The sequence below is a fragment of the Drosophila sulfurigaster genome, chromosome 2L, assembly GCF_023558435.1.
Source record: "Drosophila sulfurigaster albostrigata strain 15112-1811.04 chromosome 2L, ASM2355843v2, whole genome shotgun sequence".
Classification (NCBI taxonomy): domain Eukaryota; kingdom Metazoa; phylum Arthropoda; class Insecta; order Diptera; family Drosophilidae; genus Drosophila; species Drosophila sulfurigaster.
The window spans coordinates 6,955,319-6,974,548 of record NC_084881.1 but is presented as its reverse complement, the minus strand read 5'-3'; the positions used below and the strand labels follow the sequence as shown (position 1 = coordinate 6,974,548).

Here is a 19,230-nt window from a genome sequence, read left to right as displayed (position 1 = left end):
AATTGACGGGCCGTCAGTGGGCTTCGCTTCGCTTTGCACATGTGGAGGCCGGGAAAATGCGACAGGCAGCAAACACACATGACATGCATTTTATTCGCAATCTTTTTCTTCCCTCCCATCGTTATTCGTTATTTCTTCACCTTGTTCTGCTTGTTTTATTTTCATTTTCATTGCGTTATTTTCATCATATACCACACCCATGCAGGAAACTGCCTGGAGTACAAGAAGAAGTATCTCACGGATACAGTGTGACAACTGTACAGTGGCAACAGTGCACACTTCTCTACACTCTACACTCCACACTCTCCTCTCTCCACTCTTCTTTCTCCACTCTTCAGCTCACAACTAGCATATGATTCATTTGTCAAGCTTGTGTGTGCTTGGATTCAAACCAAAACATATGCGTCATGTTCTGTGCACATTCACTTGGCTACTACAATCGTACAGATACAGATATGAAATTATATATTTCCATAATGCTCGCATGGATTCGCATTTTGTAATTGCAATTAATGCAATCTCTGTCCCATATGACAGTTGCACATGCCCCAGTCACAGTCGCCAGCTCGATTGCATTGCCCAGAATGTGGAGGACTCATCAATCTGGCTATCTGACAGTCAAGCACTTGTGGGAATTATTTTCACCACAAAAGTGGTACGATTACATTTTCAAGCACTTGCTGTAAGCAGTGCTGAGATAATCCTTGCTTAAATTTCAATTCACTTGTTTTGATTTCACTGTTTCCTATAAAAAGAGCTTTGGTACTATCATTTTAGTTCTTAGCGTTAACACAGGAGAGATACCCGCTACCCATTTCGAATAAGAGCAAAACAGTGCGGTATTAATTAAAAAAAATACCAAATTATTATAATACTGAAATGTACCGAAGGCTATAATTGGTATATTGACACCATATCAATATATTCAAAATATACCGTAGAGTACAAAATATACCATATTATCAGCCAAGGCAGTAGTCTATGTCGTCTATTTTTTAAATAACTTCTACAATTTTTATCTGATAGCATCCAAATTTTCAAAACAAGTGACTTAAGTGTGAAATATCCGCTACCCATTTTAAATAAAAGCAAAACAGTGTGACATTATTCCTAAAATATACCAAATAATTATACCACAAAAATACTTAAATATATCAAATGCAATGATTTTGATATATTGAAGTAGTACCATTAAAAATATACCATAGAGTGCAAAATATACCGGAAATATACCAGAAGCAACTAAGCCTAAGGCGGAAGTGGGCGTGTCAAAAATATAAAACAAACTTTACCAGGGTGCAAATATATGATATATGATATATGATAACAAGTGCCATCGAAAAATTATATCTCTATCTTTTATAGTTTCTGAGATATAGGTGTTCACACAGACAGACGGACAGACAGACATGACAATATCGTCTCGGCTGTTGACGCTGATCAAGAATATATTATATATAATTTATGGGGTCGGAGATGCCTCCTTCTGCCTATTACGTACATTTCCTGCAGAAATAAAGTTATAATACCCTATGGGTAGCGTGTATACAAAGAAAATTATAATGTTTTGTATTAAATGTTTTAAATACATTTTAATATAGTTTCAAATTCACATACACAAGCTAACGAAATTATGATAATATTGATTAATAGTATTAAATTTTATCAGCATTTCCTTTATTTGTCTGCCAATATTTGTAAACAGACTTAAAAAGGAAAAAGTAAAATTTGATCAGTCTGTTCCGGTTGCAATTCGATAAGGATTTAATAAATGGTATACAGGAAGTATGCAAGACGAATTAATGAGTAAGATATAAAAGAGAACGAATTGTGAAATCCTGAATGAATATACGACAAAGTATCGTCATTTTATTTTTATTTAGATAAACCCAAAAATTGGGTTAACAAAATCGTCTATGTTTGTAAAATTATCAATGAAATTAAAAATACTAGTAGACATACAAAAAAATATCCGATAAAAACAATGAAATCAAGAATATATGTATATAGAAAAAAGTAAAACAAAAACTTTCGATAATGCGCGAATGAATATTTTCCGAGAATTGCTTCAAATTCTGAGTTGACCTTTAGACTGTTGTCTGATAAGCGAAAAGCTTAATTGACAATTTGGTTAAGCAATGCGACGTCACATGAGAAGCCACTGCGATCCCCAAACGCCAACACCGCACATGGCACATGGCACCCAGTAGCCAAAGCCAAAGCCATAGCCAAAGGGGGGCCGGCGGAACGATGACGTAGCTGAGTCAACGCGAAGCATGCCGGGCATTCAAAATAAAATCAAAGTACAACCGCAAATGGCAGCAGCAGCAACAACAGCAAGCAACAACAACGCCAACGCCGGTTGTGTTTGGTCCGTCGTCGGTTTGTTGGTTGGTTTCGTCACAGAAATTCCGGCGTATAGCGGGCGGTTAAAGTACAACGGCGACTTCGACGACGGCGACGACGACGTTGGCGCTGACTTTGCGATGTCTCGGCGATGGCTCAGGCTCTGGGCCAGCCAGTCGATGATTGTGCATGAGTAAATGTGGCATTTGCGGCATGAATGCGGTGTTGAATGACAATCGAGTATACTCGATTCGCCACCGGCGAATTACATTCAATTGAATCAGAAGTATCAATCAAGCCACACACACACACACACACGCTCGTTGAGATGAGCTCAGAGTGAAAAACATAAATGTGCGAATTCCTATAAAATTCGCAGTGTCTCCACACTCTAGCTGCTATCATCAATCAGAGACACAGACACGGACACAGTTTTGTGCCCATCCCAGTGTCCGAGTATCTGTATCTGTTTCTCAGCCAGCCAGCCAGACTTTTTTTTCATTCTTTATTTCTTGTTGTTTTTTGTGTATACTATATATTTATGGCCCGTGACTGATAAGCGAGCGCCTTTGACAGCTCAGCTTGGCTCACTTGTACTACTATCAAGAGGCAGAGCGACCCATAATATTACACACACACTCACACACAGATACAATCGAAATACTTGTGTGTGTTGTGGCTACTGAGCTCCGGGATACAGATACTGATAAGAAGCACTCGACGCTGTCGTTGTCGTTGACGCTCTTGTTGTTGCTGTTGCTGTTGCTGCGGCACGATATGATTGTTTGCCAAGCTGAAAGTGAGCTGATCAACAAATACGAGGCCTATGACTGTTCGTATATAAAAAGAGGGGCCACCAAATAAAACTGCTCATCGAATAAGCTATACTCTTCATCGTGATGTGTGCTTAAGAACTGATCTTTATTAAAATAGAGGTTACAAAGTGAGATTGTATTGACGGAATGTTAGATAGTTTTAGTGTTAGTGAGGAGAGTTTTCTTTATAAAACTTGGTGATAATATTAAATTGATCAACAAATAATTACATTTTACACAGCATAAATATTTGACAAAAAGCTTAAACGGATCCCCAGTTAGTTGTATTTCTGTTCTTAAACTATTTGCACAGTTTGTGACAAGATTGTCTTACCCGTAGTGAGTGTATTAAGTTCTGTTAAGATTTGTTTAATCTTACTCTCACTCGTATGCTCTCTTCTTCTCTCCGACACTCTCCATATTTCTCTTTATTATTTTCAAATATTTGTTTTTCGCTTAATGCCCCATTTGAAGTATTAAATATGACATTTTGGTTTACACAGAGCGAAAAAATGTAAATTACGTGAGAAAATAATGTCATTAAAGATTAACGCTTAGCAAAGGTTTTTTAGCGCTTGTGTTGACTTGATATTGTTTCAATAGAATAATACATACAGATGTATATTTAAATATATGCCTAAGGTATTGTGTATTTATTTTTAAATGAGCCGAATTATACATCTTTTGATTATTCATAATTATTTAAAGCGGCTCGACTAGGTGATAAATAATATTGACAAAAAGAATTTTCTTTCTTGCCAAGAACATAGAATATATTTTGTTTAACTGCCAATGTATTTTTGGAAAACATATATTAAAAATGATTAAGTTGCCAGAAGAAAATAATAACATAATAATAACAATAATAAATATGACAACTTAAAATAATGTTTTGAAATTTCACATTTTCTTTTAAAGTAAATAATAGTACAAATCTAAAATAATTGTAATAAAAATTACGATAAACTCTAAATACAATATTTGTTTTAAATAGTTAAATTGAATTATAAATCATTCTTTTAATAAGCTTCGCATTTGTGACGAAGACAATTGATGACATTTTTTATTCATATTTCAAATTTCAAATTAATCACTTAAAAATATTAATAATAGAGAAATGATTGATTATGACATTCTGTATGAATTTATCGGTGTCATTTCCCGTTCTTATAGTAAGATCTGTATCACGCCAAAACTAACCCCCAATAGTGCTTCGTCAGAGATAGGAAGAGAACTCGAGTACAGTCCTGATAATCTCACGGTAAATCTAAGCTACTCCAAGAAAAAGTGTTAAAAGAAATCAACAAGTTATATGCTGTTTATGTTGTTTATGGGCGACACTTTATAGGTGTGTTTGTGTGACAGCCATTAAACAATTAGAATCGTACATATACCTAATATTGTACACGTATATATAACGATTAAGCGTCGTTGATAACGTCGAGCAAAACACACACACACACACACACATACACACACGGAGAGAACTTCTGCGCATGCTTCGTTTGAGAATCGAGAAGGAGGCACGAACGAACGAGAGAGGCAAAGAGAGCGAGAGCGAGTAAGAGAGAAGTGGGCCGATGGGATCCGAGCCGAGCCGTAATCGGCGTAAATTGTTAACAATTTTGCTAAGGCAAGTGCGCAACAAGCGACAATAGAAACAACAAGTATAGTAATAATATTTAATAAACTTTATATGTTTGCTGTGGGGCTCGCACAGCCGAACGACGATCGACACCGACGTCGACACCGACACCGGCAACAACAATAGCAACGACGACGACGTTGACGTTGACTGCGTCGATGTCGTCGCTGCTGCTTCTATATCTACAACAAATAATATTAAGACAGTTAGTACGTGCTGAGAACATTATTTGAGGTTTAGTCAGTGTTTTGCACTGGGCGGTTATAATACACAGCACCGAGAGACTCCTCCGGTACCCCAAATAACAAATAGCAGACAGCAAAAGCAGAACAAAATAGAAATAAATAAATTAAAGAACACAACACAAATTTGTGCCGGTTGAGATGAACAAACGAGGCAACCTCTGACAATATCATTAATAAATTCGTCAATTAATAAAAATAGCAATAGGCATATACTATTTGTAAAGATTAGAAATTATTAAGAGATTAGCATATACTCGTCGTCGGACTGTGATAAACGAAAAAGAGAAGCACAGACACTCAAAAAACAAGAAAAAAGAACACACAAAAAAAAAAACTCAATTTGCATTATTTATTTATGTAGTGCAACTCATTAACCCCCTTCCCTATTCGGCATGCCCGAACCGCATGTAAAAATACTATATACTACTTCTAAAGCAGAATCGTAATCGCTGAAAAACATTAACATTTGCCGCCGGCTTGAGCTTGAAGCTTGAGAGTGTCTCCGTCTCCGTCTTTGCTATTTTCGATTTTAATTTGTGCAAATATTGAACTTTACTTTACTTAACTGTGGTGTAGGCAACGTGCATGTGTGTATGAAACAAAACCAACAGAATAAACAACAATAATATACAAAGCAACAACAACAAAAAACTATGCGCCAACAGCAATTTGTGAGAAAACAAAATTTGCACCAACAAGTGTGAAGGATTTTCAAATATTTGCCCATTGTCGCGTCATCTTCAATCCGTCTCCAACCAAGGAACTTATCCAACAGATACTCAGTGATTGTTTTCATACGTTTTCAAAGAGGAAGTCTCCATACTTACTAAATGTACGCCTCAATGTTACCCAGTTTATTAACTATGAAAACCGAAAATTTAACAAATTCGGGCTACGATGATGATCTACTTTTCGAAGAGAATCTTGTTCTACAAATGATGGGTGAGTTGATCATTCGATAAAATCTATGAAGTCTTAGTATGTGTATCATTTTATGGGTTTGCCGCGATAGGCCTTATCGAGTTTATTATTTCATTGGAATTTATCTTGGAATTATATCTACTTGAATTGGTCAAGTAGACGCCATTAAAACCTTGTATTTACTTATCGATATTTGCACTGAGAGAAATACTATAGGTGGCTATCTTTTTGAATTTATTTTAGTTTGTATTTTTATAATCAAGCAATTTCTGGAATTCTTTAGATTATTTTTATAATTACTGCTAGACCCGACGCAACATTAATCGCATTATATATTATATATATATTGCAAGGAAAAGTAATCTATAAATTTGTGAAAAATATTATAGCATACTTTTGGGTATGATTTTAATTGGTCACCTAGGATCTTGATAATTGGATGAGAAGCTAAAAGTATTCAACATTTATTCCAATAACATTCTATATATCCAGTATATATTGTTTTTTGAAGAAAGAGCATTCAACCCTCGTTGTTTGCAATCAAAGGAATTATGCTTCTATCAATTATTCCGCGTTCTTCGTCTACATTCATTTTGCCTCTGATAAGATACATACATTTGATGGCGCATGTTTTTTGCCAAAAAAAAAAAAAATAAAAAGTTACTTATGTATACATGCCTAAAAAAATAATAGAAAATCACGCGATCAATGATAATATATTTAAAGAAAGCGAATGCTAGATACGCTATAACTGAAATCAATAAATTTTAAATTGAAGTTTCTTACCTCAAATTATTCACCTGTAACATTCGTGTGAATAAACATTTACATAGGATCTTTGATAATACCATTTCACTCGTAAAGTTCATATCTTGCAGTTGATAACACACTTCAAATGTTGCCACATTTTATGAGTGCTGCTTTGCCAAGAGCTCCATGCGATTTTATCAGATTCTTTTTTTTTTTTTTGTACCCCCATATGATTAAAGCAGCTTTATTGCGGTGCTTATCAAAGATTAGGCTTTGCATTTACATATGTACAAGCAAGCTGTGCTATTGTGATTAGATTTCGTCCCCACCAATCGTATAAAACATGAAGAAATTATTTTGCGTCGTTGTGGGTCTATTTCAGAGCACCTTTTGCGATTATTCTCTGGCCTTTAGGCGTATTATTAGATTATGAAAGTGAAACTGTGGCTCACGCTTCTTCTTATCTGACAGCATCGTAAATTAAAGTAAATCCAGAAATATCAAGGAAATTGTTTGCCATCAAATCAACACCACTTATCACAATTATTGAAGTAATGAATATTTAGTAGATGTAGATCAAGCATTAAATCGACAGATCCATTAAAATTGTGCCAAGTCATTAGATACCTCACAGACAGAACTCGAATCTAGAGTTGAAAACGATCTCTTCCGAGTTTGAAAAGCAAAACCAATTCAATACGTTTCTTGGATAGTTAATGTAATTCCTATATTTAGAGTATCTTCGTGTTGAATTTATCATTTATGACTTAATTATTTTGTTTTCGATGGTATTTCACACACGAATGCTTTAATTAATTACTAATTGCAAGTAGAACCTCTCTCTCTCTCTCTCTCTCCCTCTCCTCTCTCTCTCTCTCTGTGTGTCGAATGCGGAGCACATTATCAACTTGGATTAGTGATTTGTAGTCAATTGCAATTGAATACAACAACAACTTCAAGTAATTGAACTACACGTGCTATTTATATGTACTTAATTTCTTGTAATTATTCAGCTACCTAATAAAATAATCATCAGTTGTCTGATTTGCAGTGATCCAACCGGAAATACTAGACTTGTCTACACACACAAACACACACATTTGTATACTTAGGGACCAACACTTTATTAAAATGGCGCATTTTCACATTTTGCGAGGGACACTTGAACTTGAGACATATGTTGTGATACTTTTAAAGTAGCGTAATACTTTTTGATAACAGTTGTCAAAATAAAAAAACAACCTAATGCTAAAGAGTTTATAGATCGAGCACTTAGGAAGTCCTCTTAGGCTAAATTCATATCTCTGGAAAATTGGGAGTTCCAAAGGTCGAAGATTCGGGAGCAACGATAAGCTTTATAATAGCCAACTGACTAATAATGCCACGGAACAATGACAGGCATATTTTAGAGGGATAATCGAGAGCTACGCATAAGTAGATAAAGAATTCGAAATGTTTGAAAAGTTGATTGAAATTTAAGCTAAATCCTTCCTTATATCTAATCTGTAAAAAGTTTCCAAAAAGATATAAGGCTTTGTTTCCAATCTTGCTTTGACTACAAATGTATTTTTGCGGTAGGTCCAAATGAAATATGATCAAGACTTGTTGGGCCGAGTTTTTTACTGGTCAATCAGCGTGACTGGCCAAAAAAGAATTGATGAAAGCGATCAACGGATCTTAAAAGTATGTTAATGCCAATGCCAATGATGCTCACAAGGCAAGGCGTTGGCCATAAACTGATGATGTAAATGAGACAGAAATCTATTCCGAGAATTAGAGAAAGAGCCAGAGATATTCATGTGGCAAGTGGCTAGATTTAATGTGTAAGCTTATTAGTTATTATATTGTAGTTACGTAGATCTGAATGCTTAGACAAGTCAAGTTCTAAATGTCGCCGTCATTGGCGACGCAGTTCAAGGCGAAGACTAATTTAATTGCACGGCGGCTATTTGGAGATACAAATGTATCTGAAACACGTTAGCGCCCAATTAAAAGGCAAGACACTAAGACTTTAACAAACATAGTTAATGAAAATTACACCTGACTTGGAGATTTGTAGCTTGTTTTACTTAGAGGCGCCTTCTCAGCCTCAGGTCATTTGATAGCCAGACACAAGCTGAAAAACACACACATACACAGTGCTTAGATTGATATACATAAATTCAGAGATACAACTACAAATTGCTTTTTGCTTGTTATACAAGTCTGGCTTACAGATATGATTGGTCCAGCGCATTGTGTTAGTTGCTTTGACTTTTTGTTAATAACAATTTAATTGAGACGCTTTTAGCATTTTAATTATAGACAATATGCGCGCAATTATTAGTCATAAACGTAATGATAATGCCAATAAAAAGTTGAATATCGCATTTGACTGACGGCAGTTAATTGGATCAAGTCTGCTTTAAAATAAATTCAAATTAAAAGTGAAACACCAGACAAAAAACCAGATTGCATTTCTAATATCAGAACAGATAACAAAATACATAATATATATTGTATATTTGGAATCTGCATCAGCTGTTTATTTTTCAGATTCACCTGCTAAACGATCCCATTTTATACTTTTTTTGATGATCACATGAGGGAAATTCCTCACACTTTCATCTTACCACAGGCATTTGTCAATTTGCTTGGCACACACAAGTGGGAGAAGTGGTTAAACCATTTCACAACTACATGATGAGATCTTTCTTTATCTTTGATCGTCCGATATTTGCATTCGCCAATTGACAATTTCTAATGTTTAACACAAATAAACCAGCCCACGAGCTGATTTCATTGCATTCTACTCTATCTAAGGTAATATTCAAATAGATGATGTCGCACAAAAAATATATAACTGACAAACTAGTGTAAAATGACGCTATGGATTTCCTCTGGCGTGGGTTCTAAAACAACAACAACAACATAACGTAGGAATTCACACAGAACCGTCTAGGTAAATATGCATTTTAAAGCCAGAGGTCAGGCGAGGAAAGATGAGCTCAGCTTTTTCTTTGCTTTTGCAATTGGGTTTTACGACATGGTTCGTTATTAAGGGTATAAAGTTTGTTTCACCAAGAAAGTTCAATTTTCGAATACATCATCTTAAAGCTGAAAATGAGGTAGGCTGATCATAGTTAGTGAGATGAGCTAAGACGATCTTGCTGTCCAGGGTTTTCTTTGCATTGCAGATTAAATATCATTGATAAATATTACGATGACTAAATCTGACATTGTTTGAGGAAAGCCTTCTCAAAGTAAACCAAAACATCAAGTAGTTGATTGTCAGGTTAATTAAAATAAACGATTCTGGGAAATATGACTACGATTTTTATGAATAAAGAGACAAAACAGTAGACAAATATTCTGCTTTAAGTAGGTAGTAATACAATCTATGTATATTTATTTTATGGATTAAATAGGAATGTGTTTATTTCAGAACATTTTAGATACAAAATAACTTTTCTATTTAATTTAATGAATATAGTATTACATAGTATTCAACTTACATGTGAATTTAATAGGAATGTGTTTATTTAAGAAAATGTTAAATACAGAATTAGTTTTCAATTTAATTTCATGCAAATAGTATTATATAGTATTCAACTTACAAGTGAATTTATATAAATTTATTTTATGGATTAAATGGGAATGTGTTTTTTCTTTAGTTAAATTCTCTTTTCTATAAAAAATGAAACTTTTCAAGTCTAAGATTATTCACATAAGTTACTTAGAATTCTATTGAGTATTCTTTCTACAAGTATTTGTAGTTTTTTCCATTAATTTAATGTTATTTGCACATCCTATTGTCTTTGTAATTGTCGGTCTTATCTAATTTCGATTTTTAATGTATTTCAGAGTGTTTTGTATCGTTCAATTAAATTTCTTGTAAATTGTTAATATTTTTAAGTCTTTTTTATGATTATTAGAAAGCGCTTCATTAGTTATGCAAGCGACATCTTAAGTATTAACACGTCGTTGCCGATAGTTTTTCATTCGCCAATTAGCTTGTTGACCCAACAAGATGCTGAGTATGTAATGCCTAGTTAAAAAATTATTACCAAATTAGCAGTTAATGGGCCAATAATACTACACACATAACCCTGCCCAGACTTAGTAACTCTTTAAGTGTTTCGGCTAATGGAAATTAACTTATTTTGTCGTCGCTTTTTCCTTAGACAATAATTAACTATTATTGTGATTGGAATTAAATGATATTCGCATTTTGAAATGCGGAATTATGTCTGTGAAAAGTATCGGCCTTGACAGTTTCTATATGTTTTGTTGTCGTTGTTCCTCTATTCAATCATTATCATGCATCGGCGTCGTGGGGGCGTTGTACATATGTATGTAAGTCTACGATGAGGATGAGGATGACGAGCTTCGAGCTGGAACTCGAATCAAACTGATAATAGGTTGCAGGGGCATTGATTTGCCTAGGCGTCACCTTGCAATTGGAAACGTTTTTCTTGTTTTGTTGCTTTTGCTTTGTTACGCATTCCCAATGAATTTGATCTTTGGCACGCAATTCGAAATGAATTGAACAAAAGCAACAAAATGCTTCTACATTTTTTTTATTTGTTTTGATATCGCGCCGCTCGTTGACTCACTTTTTTTTATAATCGTCGGCGAGACGATTGCGATTGACAATTTCCACCGATACACCCAATATATACGTAGAGTAGAACGGTTCGTGCCCATTATTCATGTGCAATTTCTGTGCCCCAATATTTTGAGGCGATTCGATTTTAAATTAAGTATTTGCGTCGCACTCGCTCGCTCTCTCTCTCTCTCTCACTGTCTCGCTCTTTTTTGATTGCTCTCTCAGTTATCAGCAATGCCATTAGGCACGTTATTAAAATATTGCTTCAGGCTGCAGCGATAAGAGCTTATTTTATATTAGTTGGCTGGGGTTATATGCGGGGGTAACAGGGGTTAAGCCCGACCAGATTGTGACTATAAAATTACATAGTTGATGTCAGCTGTATTCCCCAGTTGTTGTCATTGTTATGAAAACTAAGCAATAATTGAAGCTTATGTTGAAATTGATTTGTATACTATAATATTATACACATCAGTGGTCATACATACATAGACATAGAGTATCTAACTATATAATCACATCCCACTTCTATATTATTTTGTAATTTCTCTAAGCATATAATTATCGTCATTCAGTCCCACTTTAAATATTTCCCTAATCGTTTGATATGCGGTAACTTTTATTATATAATATTTAAATCTATATGAGTAAATGTTAATATTTTATCTCTCAAGAACGTCTGAATCCAGTCAAACATGCTTCTTAATTACCCAGACTTTAATTGAAGTCATTAAATACTGATACTTGTATTTGCTTCAATGAGTTGTCCTACCTTAAGCAATCATTTGGTTTTATCTATTTATTATGTAAATGTCAAAGCCTTCTTGTCTTTTTATGGAATACCTAAGAGTAGCCGTGGACAACTTTTAATTATAAAATTCAGATGTATCGTAATAAAAAAATTATATTCGTTCGATCAAAGAGAGGATGACGACAAATGTACTGATAAGGAATAAACTTATACTCGTATCTATTGTGTCTAATGTATTTCACAAGAATATTTCGAATTAAAATCATGAATTTCAAAAGGAATACCTAATTAGTATCAAGTATTTCCATATATAAATAAAAGTGTCTTTCATTAATTTGATTTGCTAATTCCACCTACACCTTCATAGGAGCATGTTCCTATTTACTACAAACTAATGATATCATTTGAAAACTAATATGATTTAAATACGCTTCGTATCAGTTTTCATTGTTAAATGTTGGCCCATGACTAATTTTCATCATTGTCGTTTCGTATCTATACAAAAGTATCTTTGTAATTACACGATAAACATGAATGATTAAACCTTCGATTGTAAGTTATGAATGTGGAAAATTTTGTCAATACGAGTGCTTTATTTATTTAGTTGTATATTGAATTTATGTTGTTGTGCGGCTTTTTTGTAGTTTGTAGAGACGTCACTTAAAATATATCTCTTCTGTGTTGTCTGCCTCTCGAATATAGTATTCAAAAATATATTTAGGAAAAGCAAAAACAAATCGTCTAAAAATAAACTCAAATTTGCGTAGTTCGTACAAGGTTTGCTTTCACACAACCAAACAAACATATAGACAATTCTTTCGTATTCATCTGATGTGACCAAAACAAACATATAGATATAATATAATATTTTAACATGTGCTAATATACTGCAAAAGTCAGCAATGCCAAATTAAAACCTTAATCTTCATCAGAGAGTGCAAGTTTTTTGCGATAACTTGATTGCACTATAAACAAATGCAAATATTTGTTTAAATTTGTATATTTTTATAAAAATTAATGTTGTTTGCTGTTTTTTTTGGCAAATTGTAATTTATGCATTGGAAATAAACACCTTAAAAGAACATAAAAAATATGTCATCACTCCATACTCACACACTATATTTACATATTCATACAAATAATTATATAAATAGACACAGAAGTGAAAGAGAAAATCAAGATTAATACCAAGATGATACCCTTCACTCGCCCCTTACACACAATACGAAATGCACTGCTTGCATTCGACAACGATCTTGGTAAGCAGTGCATTCACTGAAAGCTCAGCACTGCTTAAAATGTTCCTGATTATTTCTGCCTGCAAACACTTGCTATAAAAATGTCCATTATTCAAAATGCCCGCTGGAATATATTAAAAATAAATAGATCGTCAGGCCTATAGAGGTATGCGACTAGCAAAAACGACGCACACGCGCCTTCCTTATACATACATACATATTTAGTTTATGTATCTAGTTCAAATACGTATTCGTATTTGTGTGCGTGAGCGTGCGTAGTCTATATTTAATTCTCAACTCAACATGTTTCGGGGGCTCGACCTGCCCACAAATTGAATAAAGTAAAGTGAGCGGACCTTAACTTTGCACAGCAATGGATACATCCGCTACATGTGTACTAAATATTATAAAAAAATAATAATATTTTGTACTATGCTATAAAATTTTGTGTGAACACCTCGTGTTGGACTAATCAGGAGCACTTGAGCTAACAGTTTGGCCGTGTAGATTGGCAAAGAGTATTTCTTTCGCGGAAAAGTGTTAAACAAATCAACACAAACAAAATAGAAATTGAAATTGGAAATTGAAGCGTCGGGTAATGAACATTTTTAATCTCAGATTACGAATCGACAGCAATAACAAGAAAAACAACAAGTTCTCTCTCACTCTCTGTTTGCAAAACTAACGGTGACGCGGCATAACAAAAAAAAACCGAACTCTCACGATGACGCTGCAGAAATAATATATATGCATGTATGGGACCCACTGATTCTCTAGCGAGAATTGACAACAGCGACGAGTTGGAAACTAGGCAACTTCACTCGCACACTGAGACAAAGATACTCGGCGGGAGAGTTTTATTGCCCAACTGGCTTTATGGCAAACTAAAGTATATTATGGCAACACGATAAACGTACCACTCATTTTTTCTTCTTTTTTCGGTTAAATAAAAGCACAAAATCCCCAAAAATTGTTTTGACGCCCAAAAGCCGCACACACAACAACGAAAATATTCGTGGCGGTCGTCCAACATTTTTTTGATCCTTAATATTAGTGCTGCCCATAAATTGTGGGTGGCCCTAGTTGGGTGTGATCGGGGTGTTAATTAAAGGTGTCTTTGCGCGTGAATTTGTTTAACTAATGTGTTAAAGTGTCTGCTCGGTAATTACCAAATGTATAATAGATATATTAGTGCTAATTAAATACGCAAATAAAGGCTGGGGCTATATTATTAAGTGAATCACTGATAAAAATTATTTTTCAACGTAAATTGGACATAAAATAAACAAGTTTCTGTATTTAACAATTAGTTCCATTTGACGTCTTATTTCAGATTAGTTTTACGACAAGTGTTATTTTTGTAATTTATTATGCGACTCAAGTTTACTAATCTCTTGCTCGATTAAAATATTTGCAAAAAATGTTCTATTGATTTATGAACTCCATAATTTCAGTATTTAGCAATTACAATAATTTATATTCTTTCAATAATTTTTTCAATATTCATAATTTTCAAGATTTTTACTAATATTTTTCCACTGTCTTAAGTGTCTTGCATATATTAAAATAATACTCGGCTATTTTTTATTATTGTTGTTGCCGTGTTTATTATAGCAGCTTTTCTTTGTGTATTTCTGGTTCTGTTTCTCTGGGTCTATCTCTCGCCTTCACATACATACACATACACATACACACACTCACACATGGCTGCTCAATTTAAAGCCGGCTTTTTATTTATTTATTTGTTTACGTGTGTCTGCCTTCTCATTTGTTTCTCTGCCTGCGTTCGTCTCCAAATAAATTTCTGCCACGGTGTGCGTGCTTGCGCATGTGCGTGTGACTGTCTCTCTCTCGCTGAGTTGCTTGTTTAAAATTACGTGTACGAATATGCGAGTATGCACTTAGCTCTGCTCCAAGTCTGGTTTTGGACTCTCTGAGAGGCACAGAGAGAGCACAAGCAACATACACCAACAAAAAGATGTGTATATATGCAAACACAGTGAATTGATTTAAGCGTCGATTAACGCACACTATGACACACATGAGCAGAGACGCAGTAGACTCAAAGCAGAGACAACATACGATATGGATATGGGACAGCGACGCTGACAGCAACGAACAGCAGCAGCAGTAGCATAGGCTTGGCGTGTGCACGGGCTGCCAGCTCGTTCGCTCAGTGAAAAATTTTTGCGTTGCCGTCGCTTCGTGTTTTCATTAATCAGTTGCACTAAAATGGTGCGCAAGTCCGGTAGAGTTAAAATTCCTACTAGTCGCGATGTTGGCAGCATTCTGTTGCGTGGCAGCAGCAGCAGCAGCAAAGGCGCCGACGGAGGTGGTGGGCGTGTTAATGATGGGGAGGCAACGGTCAGGCGACGTCAACGACGACGTAGACGTCGGGACAGCAGCGCCAGCAATTCAGCTTCAAGTGATGGTGTGTGTGTGTGTTGATTTTTGTTGTTTACTGCGCGTTTTCATGTTTTTAGTTTTTTTTTTTTTGCTTATTAAAATTAGTTGCCTAAAATTAATTTCATTATAATTGTGATTTCGCAAGCATTGCAGCTGCAAAAAAGCTTGCCAAACAGCTGAGATTTTTCATTTTGGGGCTGTTGTGGAGAAGAAAGTGAGACTCAAGTCAACTGTGAACACAATTAACGAGCTGCTCAAACTGTAAAGCAGTGCTTTCAAACTGAAAACTGAAAAGCTTTTACAGCTCATAAGAAATGCGTTCTGAAAATAATTAATTCTCGTCTGGATGTTAGAATAAAACATTGCAATGAATACCACTTTATTTATTAATTAAACAGCCATATTTTATATCATTTACCTACATTCAAATATTAAATACTAATAAATTTTCTTTTATTTACGCAGAATCGGCTGAAAGTCATATTATGCATGCGGAAGCGTTACCCGTGGGGCATCCTGCAGGATCTCCCATCGGACATGCGCTGAGTCCAAATGGCGTCGGCTTGGGACTCAGCAACAGCAGCAACCAGAGCAGCGAGAATTTTACGCTCTGCAATGGCAACAGCAATCCAAGCAGCAGCAGCAACAACAACAATAACAATAATAATAACAATATGTACTCACCAAACAATAATAGCGGAAGTGGCAGCAATAACCAACAACAACAGCAGCAACAACAACAACAGCAGCAGCAACAACAATCACCAACTGTTTGCGCCATTTGCGGAGATCGCGCAACAGGTAAACACTATGGAGCCTCAAGCTGTGATGGATGCAAAGGTTTCTTCAGACGCAGTGTGCGCAAAAATCATCAGTATACCTGCAGGTGAGTGTTTTAGCAACGCTTCTTTTAGTCCCCTCTTTAAAATAGACTCAACTCTCTTGTAGATTCTCGCGAAACTGTGTTGTGGACAAGGATAAGCGCAATCAATGTCGGTACTGTCGTCTGCGCAAATGCTTCAAGGCGGGCATGAAGAAGGAGGCGGTGCAGAATGAACGTGATCGCATCAGCTGCCGTCGTACCTCCAACGATGATCCCGATCCAGGCAATGGACTCTCAGTCGTCTCTCTGGTTAAGGCGGAGAACGAGTCGCGACAGTCGAAAGCTGGCGCTGCGATGGAACCGAACATCAATGAGGATCTCTCCAACAAACAATTTGCCAGCATCAACGACGTCTGCGAGTCAATGAAACAACAGCTTCTCACCCTCGTCGAATGGGCAAAACAGATACCGGCCTTCAATGAACTGCAACTGGATGATCAGGTAGCTCTTCTTCGTGCCCATGCCGGAGAACATCTACTGTTGGGTCTGTCACGTCGTTCGATGCATCTAAAAGATGTACTGCTACTTAGCAACAACTGTGTCATCACCAGACACTGTCCAGGTAAATAAAAACTTTACTTTTTAGTGATATAAAGTATACCTAAGTTTTAATCCTCAACAGATCCACATGTCTCACCCAATTTAGACATTTCGCGGATTGGTGCTCGCATCATTGATGAACTGGTAGTTGTGATGAAGGATGTCGGCATCGATGACACAGAATTCGCCTGCATTAAGGCGCTGGTCTTCTTTGATCCCAGTAAGTATTAAAAGAGATTTCTGTGAGTCAATTTATACTAATTGGTTTCTGGCTCTTTTACTACTTACTGTAGATGCTAAGGGTCTCAACGAGCCACATCGTATCAAATCGCTGCGCCATCAGATACTCAATAATCTAGAGGATTACATTTCGGATCGACAGTACGAGTCACGCGGTCGCTTTGGCGAGATCCTCCTAATTTTGCCGGTGCTTCAATCGATCACCTGGCAGATGATCGAACAAATCCAATTCGCCAAAATCTTTGGTGTCGCACACATCGATTCCCTGCTGCAGGAGATGTTGCTGGGTGGTAAGCATTAGATTGCCTCGCATACTCTTGCGATTTATAGTAATATGCGTCTGTTTAAATCAGGTGAACTGGCGGACAACTGTCCACTGTCGCCCCCCAATCAGCCAAATGATTATCAGAGTCCCACGCATACCGGCAACTTAGATGGTGGCCAGGTGAGCTCCACGCTCGAAACCTTGGCAACGGCAACCAGCGGTTCACATGGCCTTGATCTGGATGTGCAGCACATTCAGGCGCTCATCGAGGCGAACAATGCGGAGGACACATTCCGTGCCTATGCCAGTAGCAACGCGTCCACCTCCACCACGATCACCCCAGGTCTGCCCCCGACAGCTGCAGTGACGCCACCACTGAGCAGTGCTGCCTGCAGTCCCAAGTCACAGGAGAGCGTCTACATGGACGCAGTGGTAGCACGGCAACAATATGGCAATATCCAGCAGCACAAGAGCCAACTGATGCACAGTCCCCAGCGTGTGCATCCCTACCAAAGAATGCCCACTTCACCGGTGGATGGCGCCGGTGGTCTGGGCATGCGCAATCCTGCGGATATCACGCTCAACGAATACAATCGCAGTGAGGGAAGCAGCGCTGATGAAATGTTGCGCCGCACGCCGCTCAAGATACGTCCCACAGAGCTGCTGACCCCCAGCTATAAAATGGGTAAATAATGCTGACCTCTTCGATCGATGGCCTTTTAAACTAATCCCTGCTTTTTTCTCATAATTTGCAGAGCCATGTCGCATGACACTCAAACAGGAGCCCGAAACGGGCTATTAACTGGTGCAATAAGCTTAGCTACCGTAAAACTACTCCACCTCCAGTCCCCTCTCCCCTTCTTTAACTCGCTTACTGTCTCCCAAACCCGGTTTTCCCTCCAATGATAATCAGAGCCCCCTCTTGCTAACTGCTAAGTGCCTAAATACAAAGCTTACTTAATTGTTATTGCCTTGAACTTTTTGATACCTTTTTACTAGATCTTAAGTAGGTATTTTGGAAATTGTTGCTTAATATGTAAACACACAATTGCAATCTATTTTTGTATTTGATTATGCGAAGTGAAATGATTTGAATTGAATTGAAGTGAAGTAAGTGAACAGAAACGAAGTGAAAAGATATGTATGTAAAGTCAGATGATTTGCTCAAAACATTATGCTATAAGTACTATATATATGTACGTAGTACGTACAGTCAGTTTGTTGGTTATCTATATTTTAATATACAGACATATACTTATATTATATACAATTGCATATTAGAGATATGTGTATGCATATATTTTTCATATATGCAATACTTTGTTTTAGGTTAGGGTGTTGTTTAGTAGCGTAAAATCTATTATATGAGTATATTTAATACTTAGCTGATCAATGATGAAGAATTATTTTTATATGAATATATCTATGTATAAAATACAAATTAATTTAATATGGCTGAGAGAATAAAAAAAAACAAGAGAAATCTATTATTCAAAAAACCTGAAGTTATTATTTCTGAATATACATATGTACATATGCATTTTATCTTTCAGCGTAAAAAATTGTATATATTCAACATATATTTCGAATGCTATCG

General features: G+C 36.2%; 1 protein-coding gene and 1 long non-coding RNA gene across 3 annotated transcripts; both read left to right on the top strand.

Moving 5' to 3' along the window:
* Window positions 1–1,593: 1,593 nt before the first annotated feature.
* Window positions 1,594–2,223, top strand: LOC133850883 (uncharacterized). The gene is made up of 2 exons (XR_009895710.1): window positions 1,594–1,806; window positions 1,884–2,223. It is a non-coding gene; the product is annotated as an uncharacterized LOC133850883 (long non-coding RNA).
* A 2,840-nt stretch (window positions 2,224–5,063) lies between these two features.
* Window positions 5,064–19,095, top strand: LOC133834875 (transcription factor HNF-4 homolog). Of its 2 annotated transcripts, none has more exons than XM_062264642.1 (7): window positions 5,064–5,993; window positions 16,171–16,591; window positions 16,654–17,150; window positions 17,211–17,348; window positions 17,422–17,658; window positions 17,722–18,318; window positions 18,389–19,094. In XM_062264642.1, exons 1-7 carry the CDS (start codon window positions 5,882–5,884, stop codon window positions 18,433–18,435), a joined length of 2,049 nt encoding a protein of 682 aa, XP_062120626.1. In that variant the 5' UTR covers window positions 5,064–5,881; the 3' UTR covers window positions 18,436–19,094. The 2 variants fall into 2 exon arrangements, with proteins under 2 accessions (XP_062120626.1, XP_062120625.1); XM_062264641.1 differs by lacking the exon at window positions 5,064–5,993 and adding an exon at window positions 15,448–15,730 and having other exon boundaries at window positions 18,389–19,095.
* The last annotated feature ends 135 nt before the right edge of the window (window positions 19,096–19,230 follow it).

What these genes read in the sequence shown, in the direction of transcription:
- LOC133834875 (XM_062264641.1), top strand. Translation starts at nt 15,532, where the DNA reads ATGGTGCGCAAGTCCGGTAGAGTTAAAATTCCTACTAGTCGCGATGTT. An exon ending in AATCATCAGTATACCTGCAG is followed by an intron (nt 16,592 to 16,653) that starts GTGAGTGTTTTA and finishes ACTCTCTTGTAG; the next exon opens with ATTCTCGCGAAACTGTGTTG. An exon ending in CATCACCAGACACTGTCCAG is followed by an intron (nt 17,151 to 17,210) that starts GTAAATAAAAAC and finishes AATCCTCAACAG; the next exon opens with ATCCACATGTCTCACCCAAT.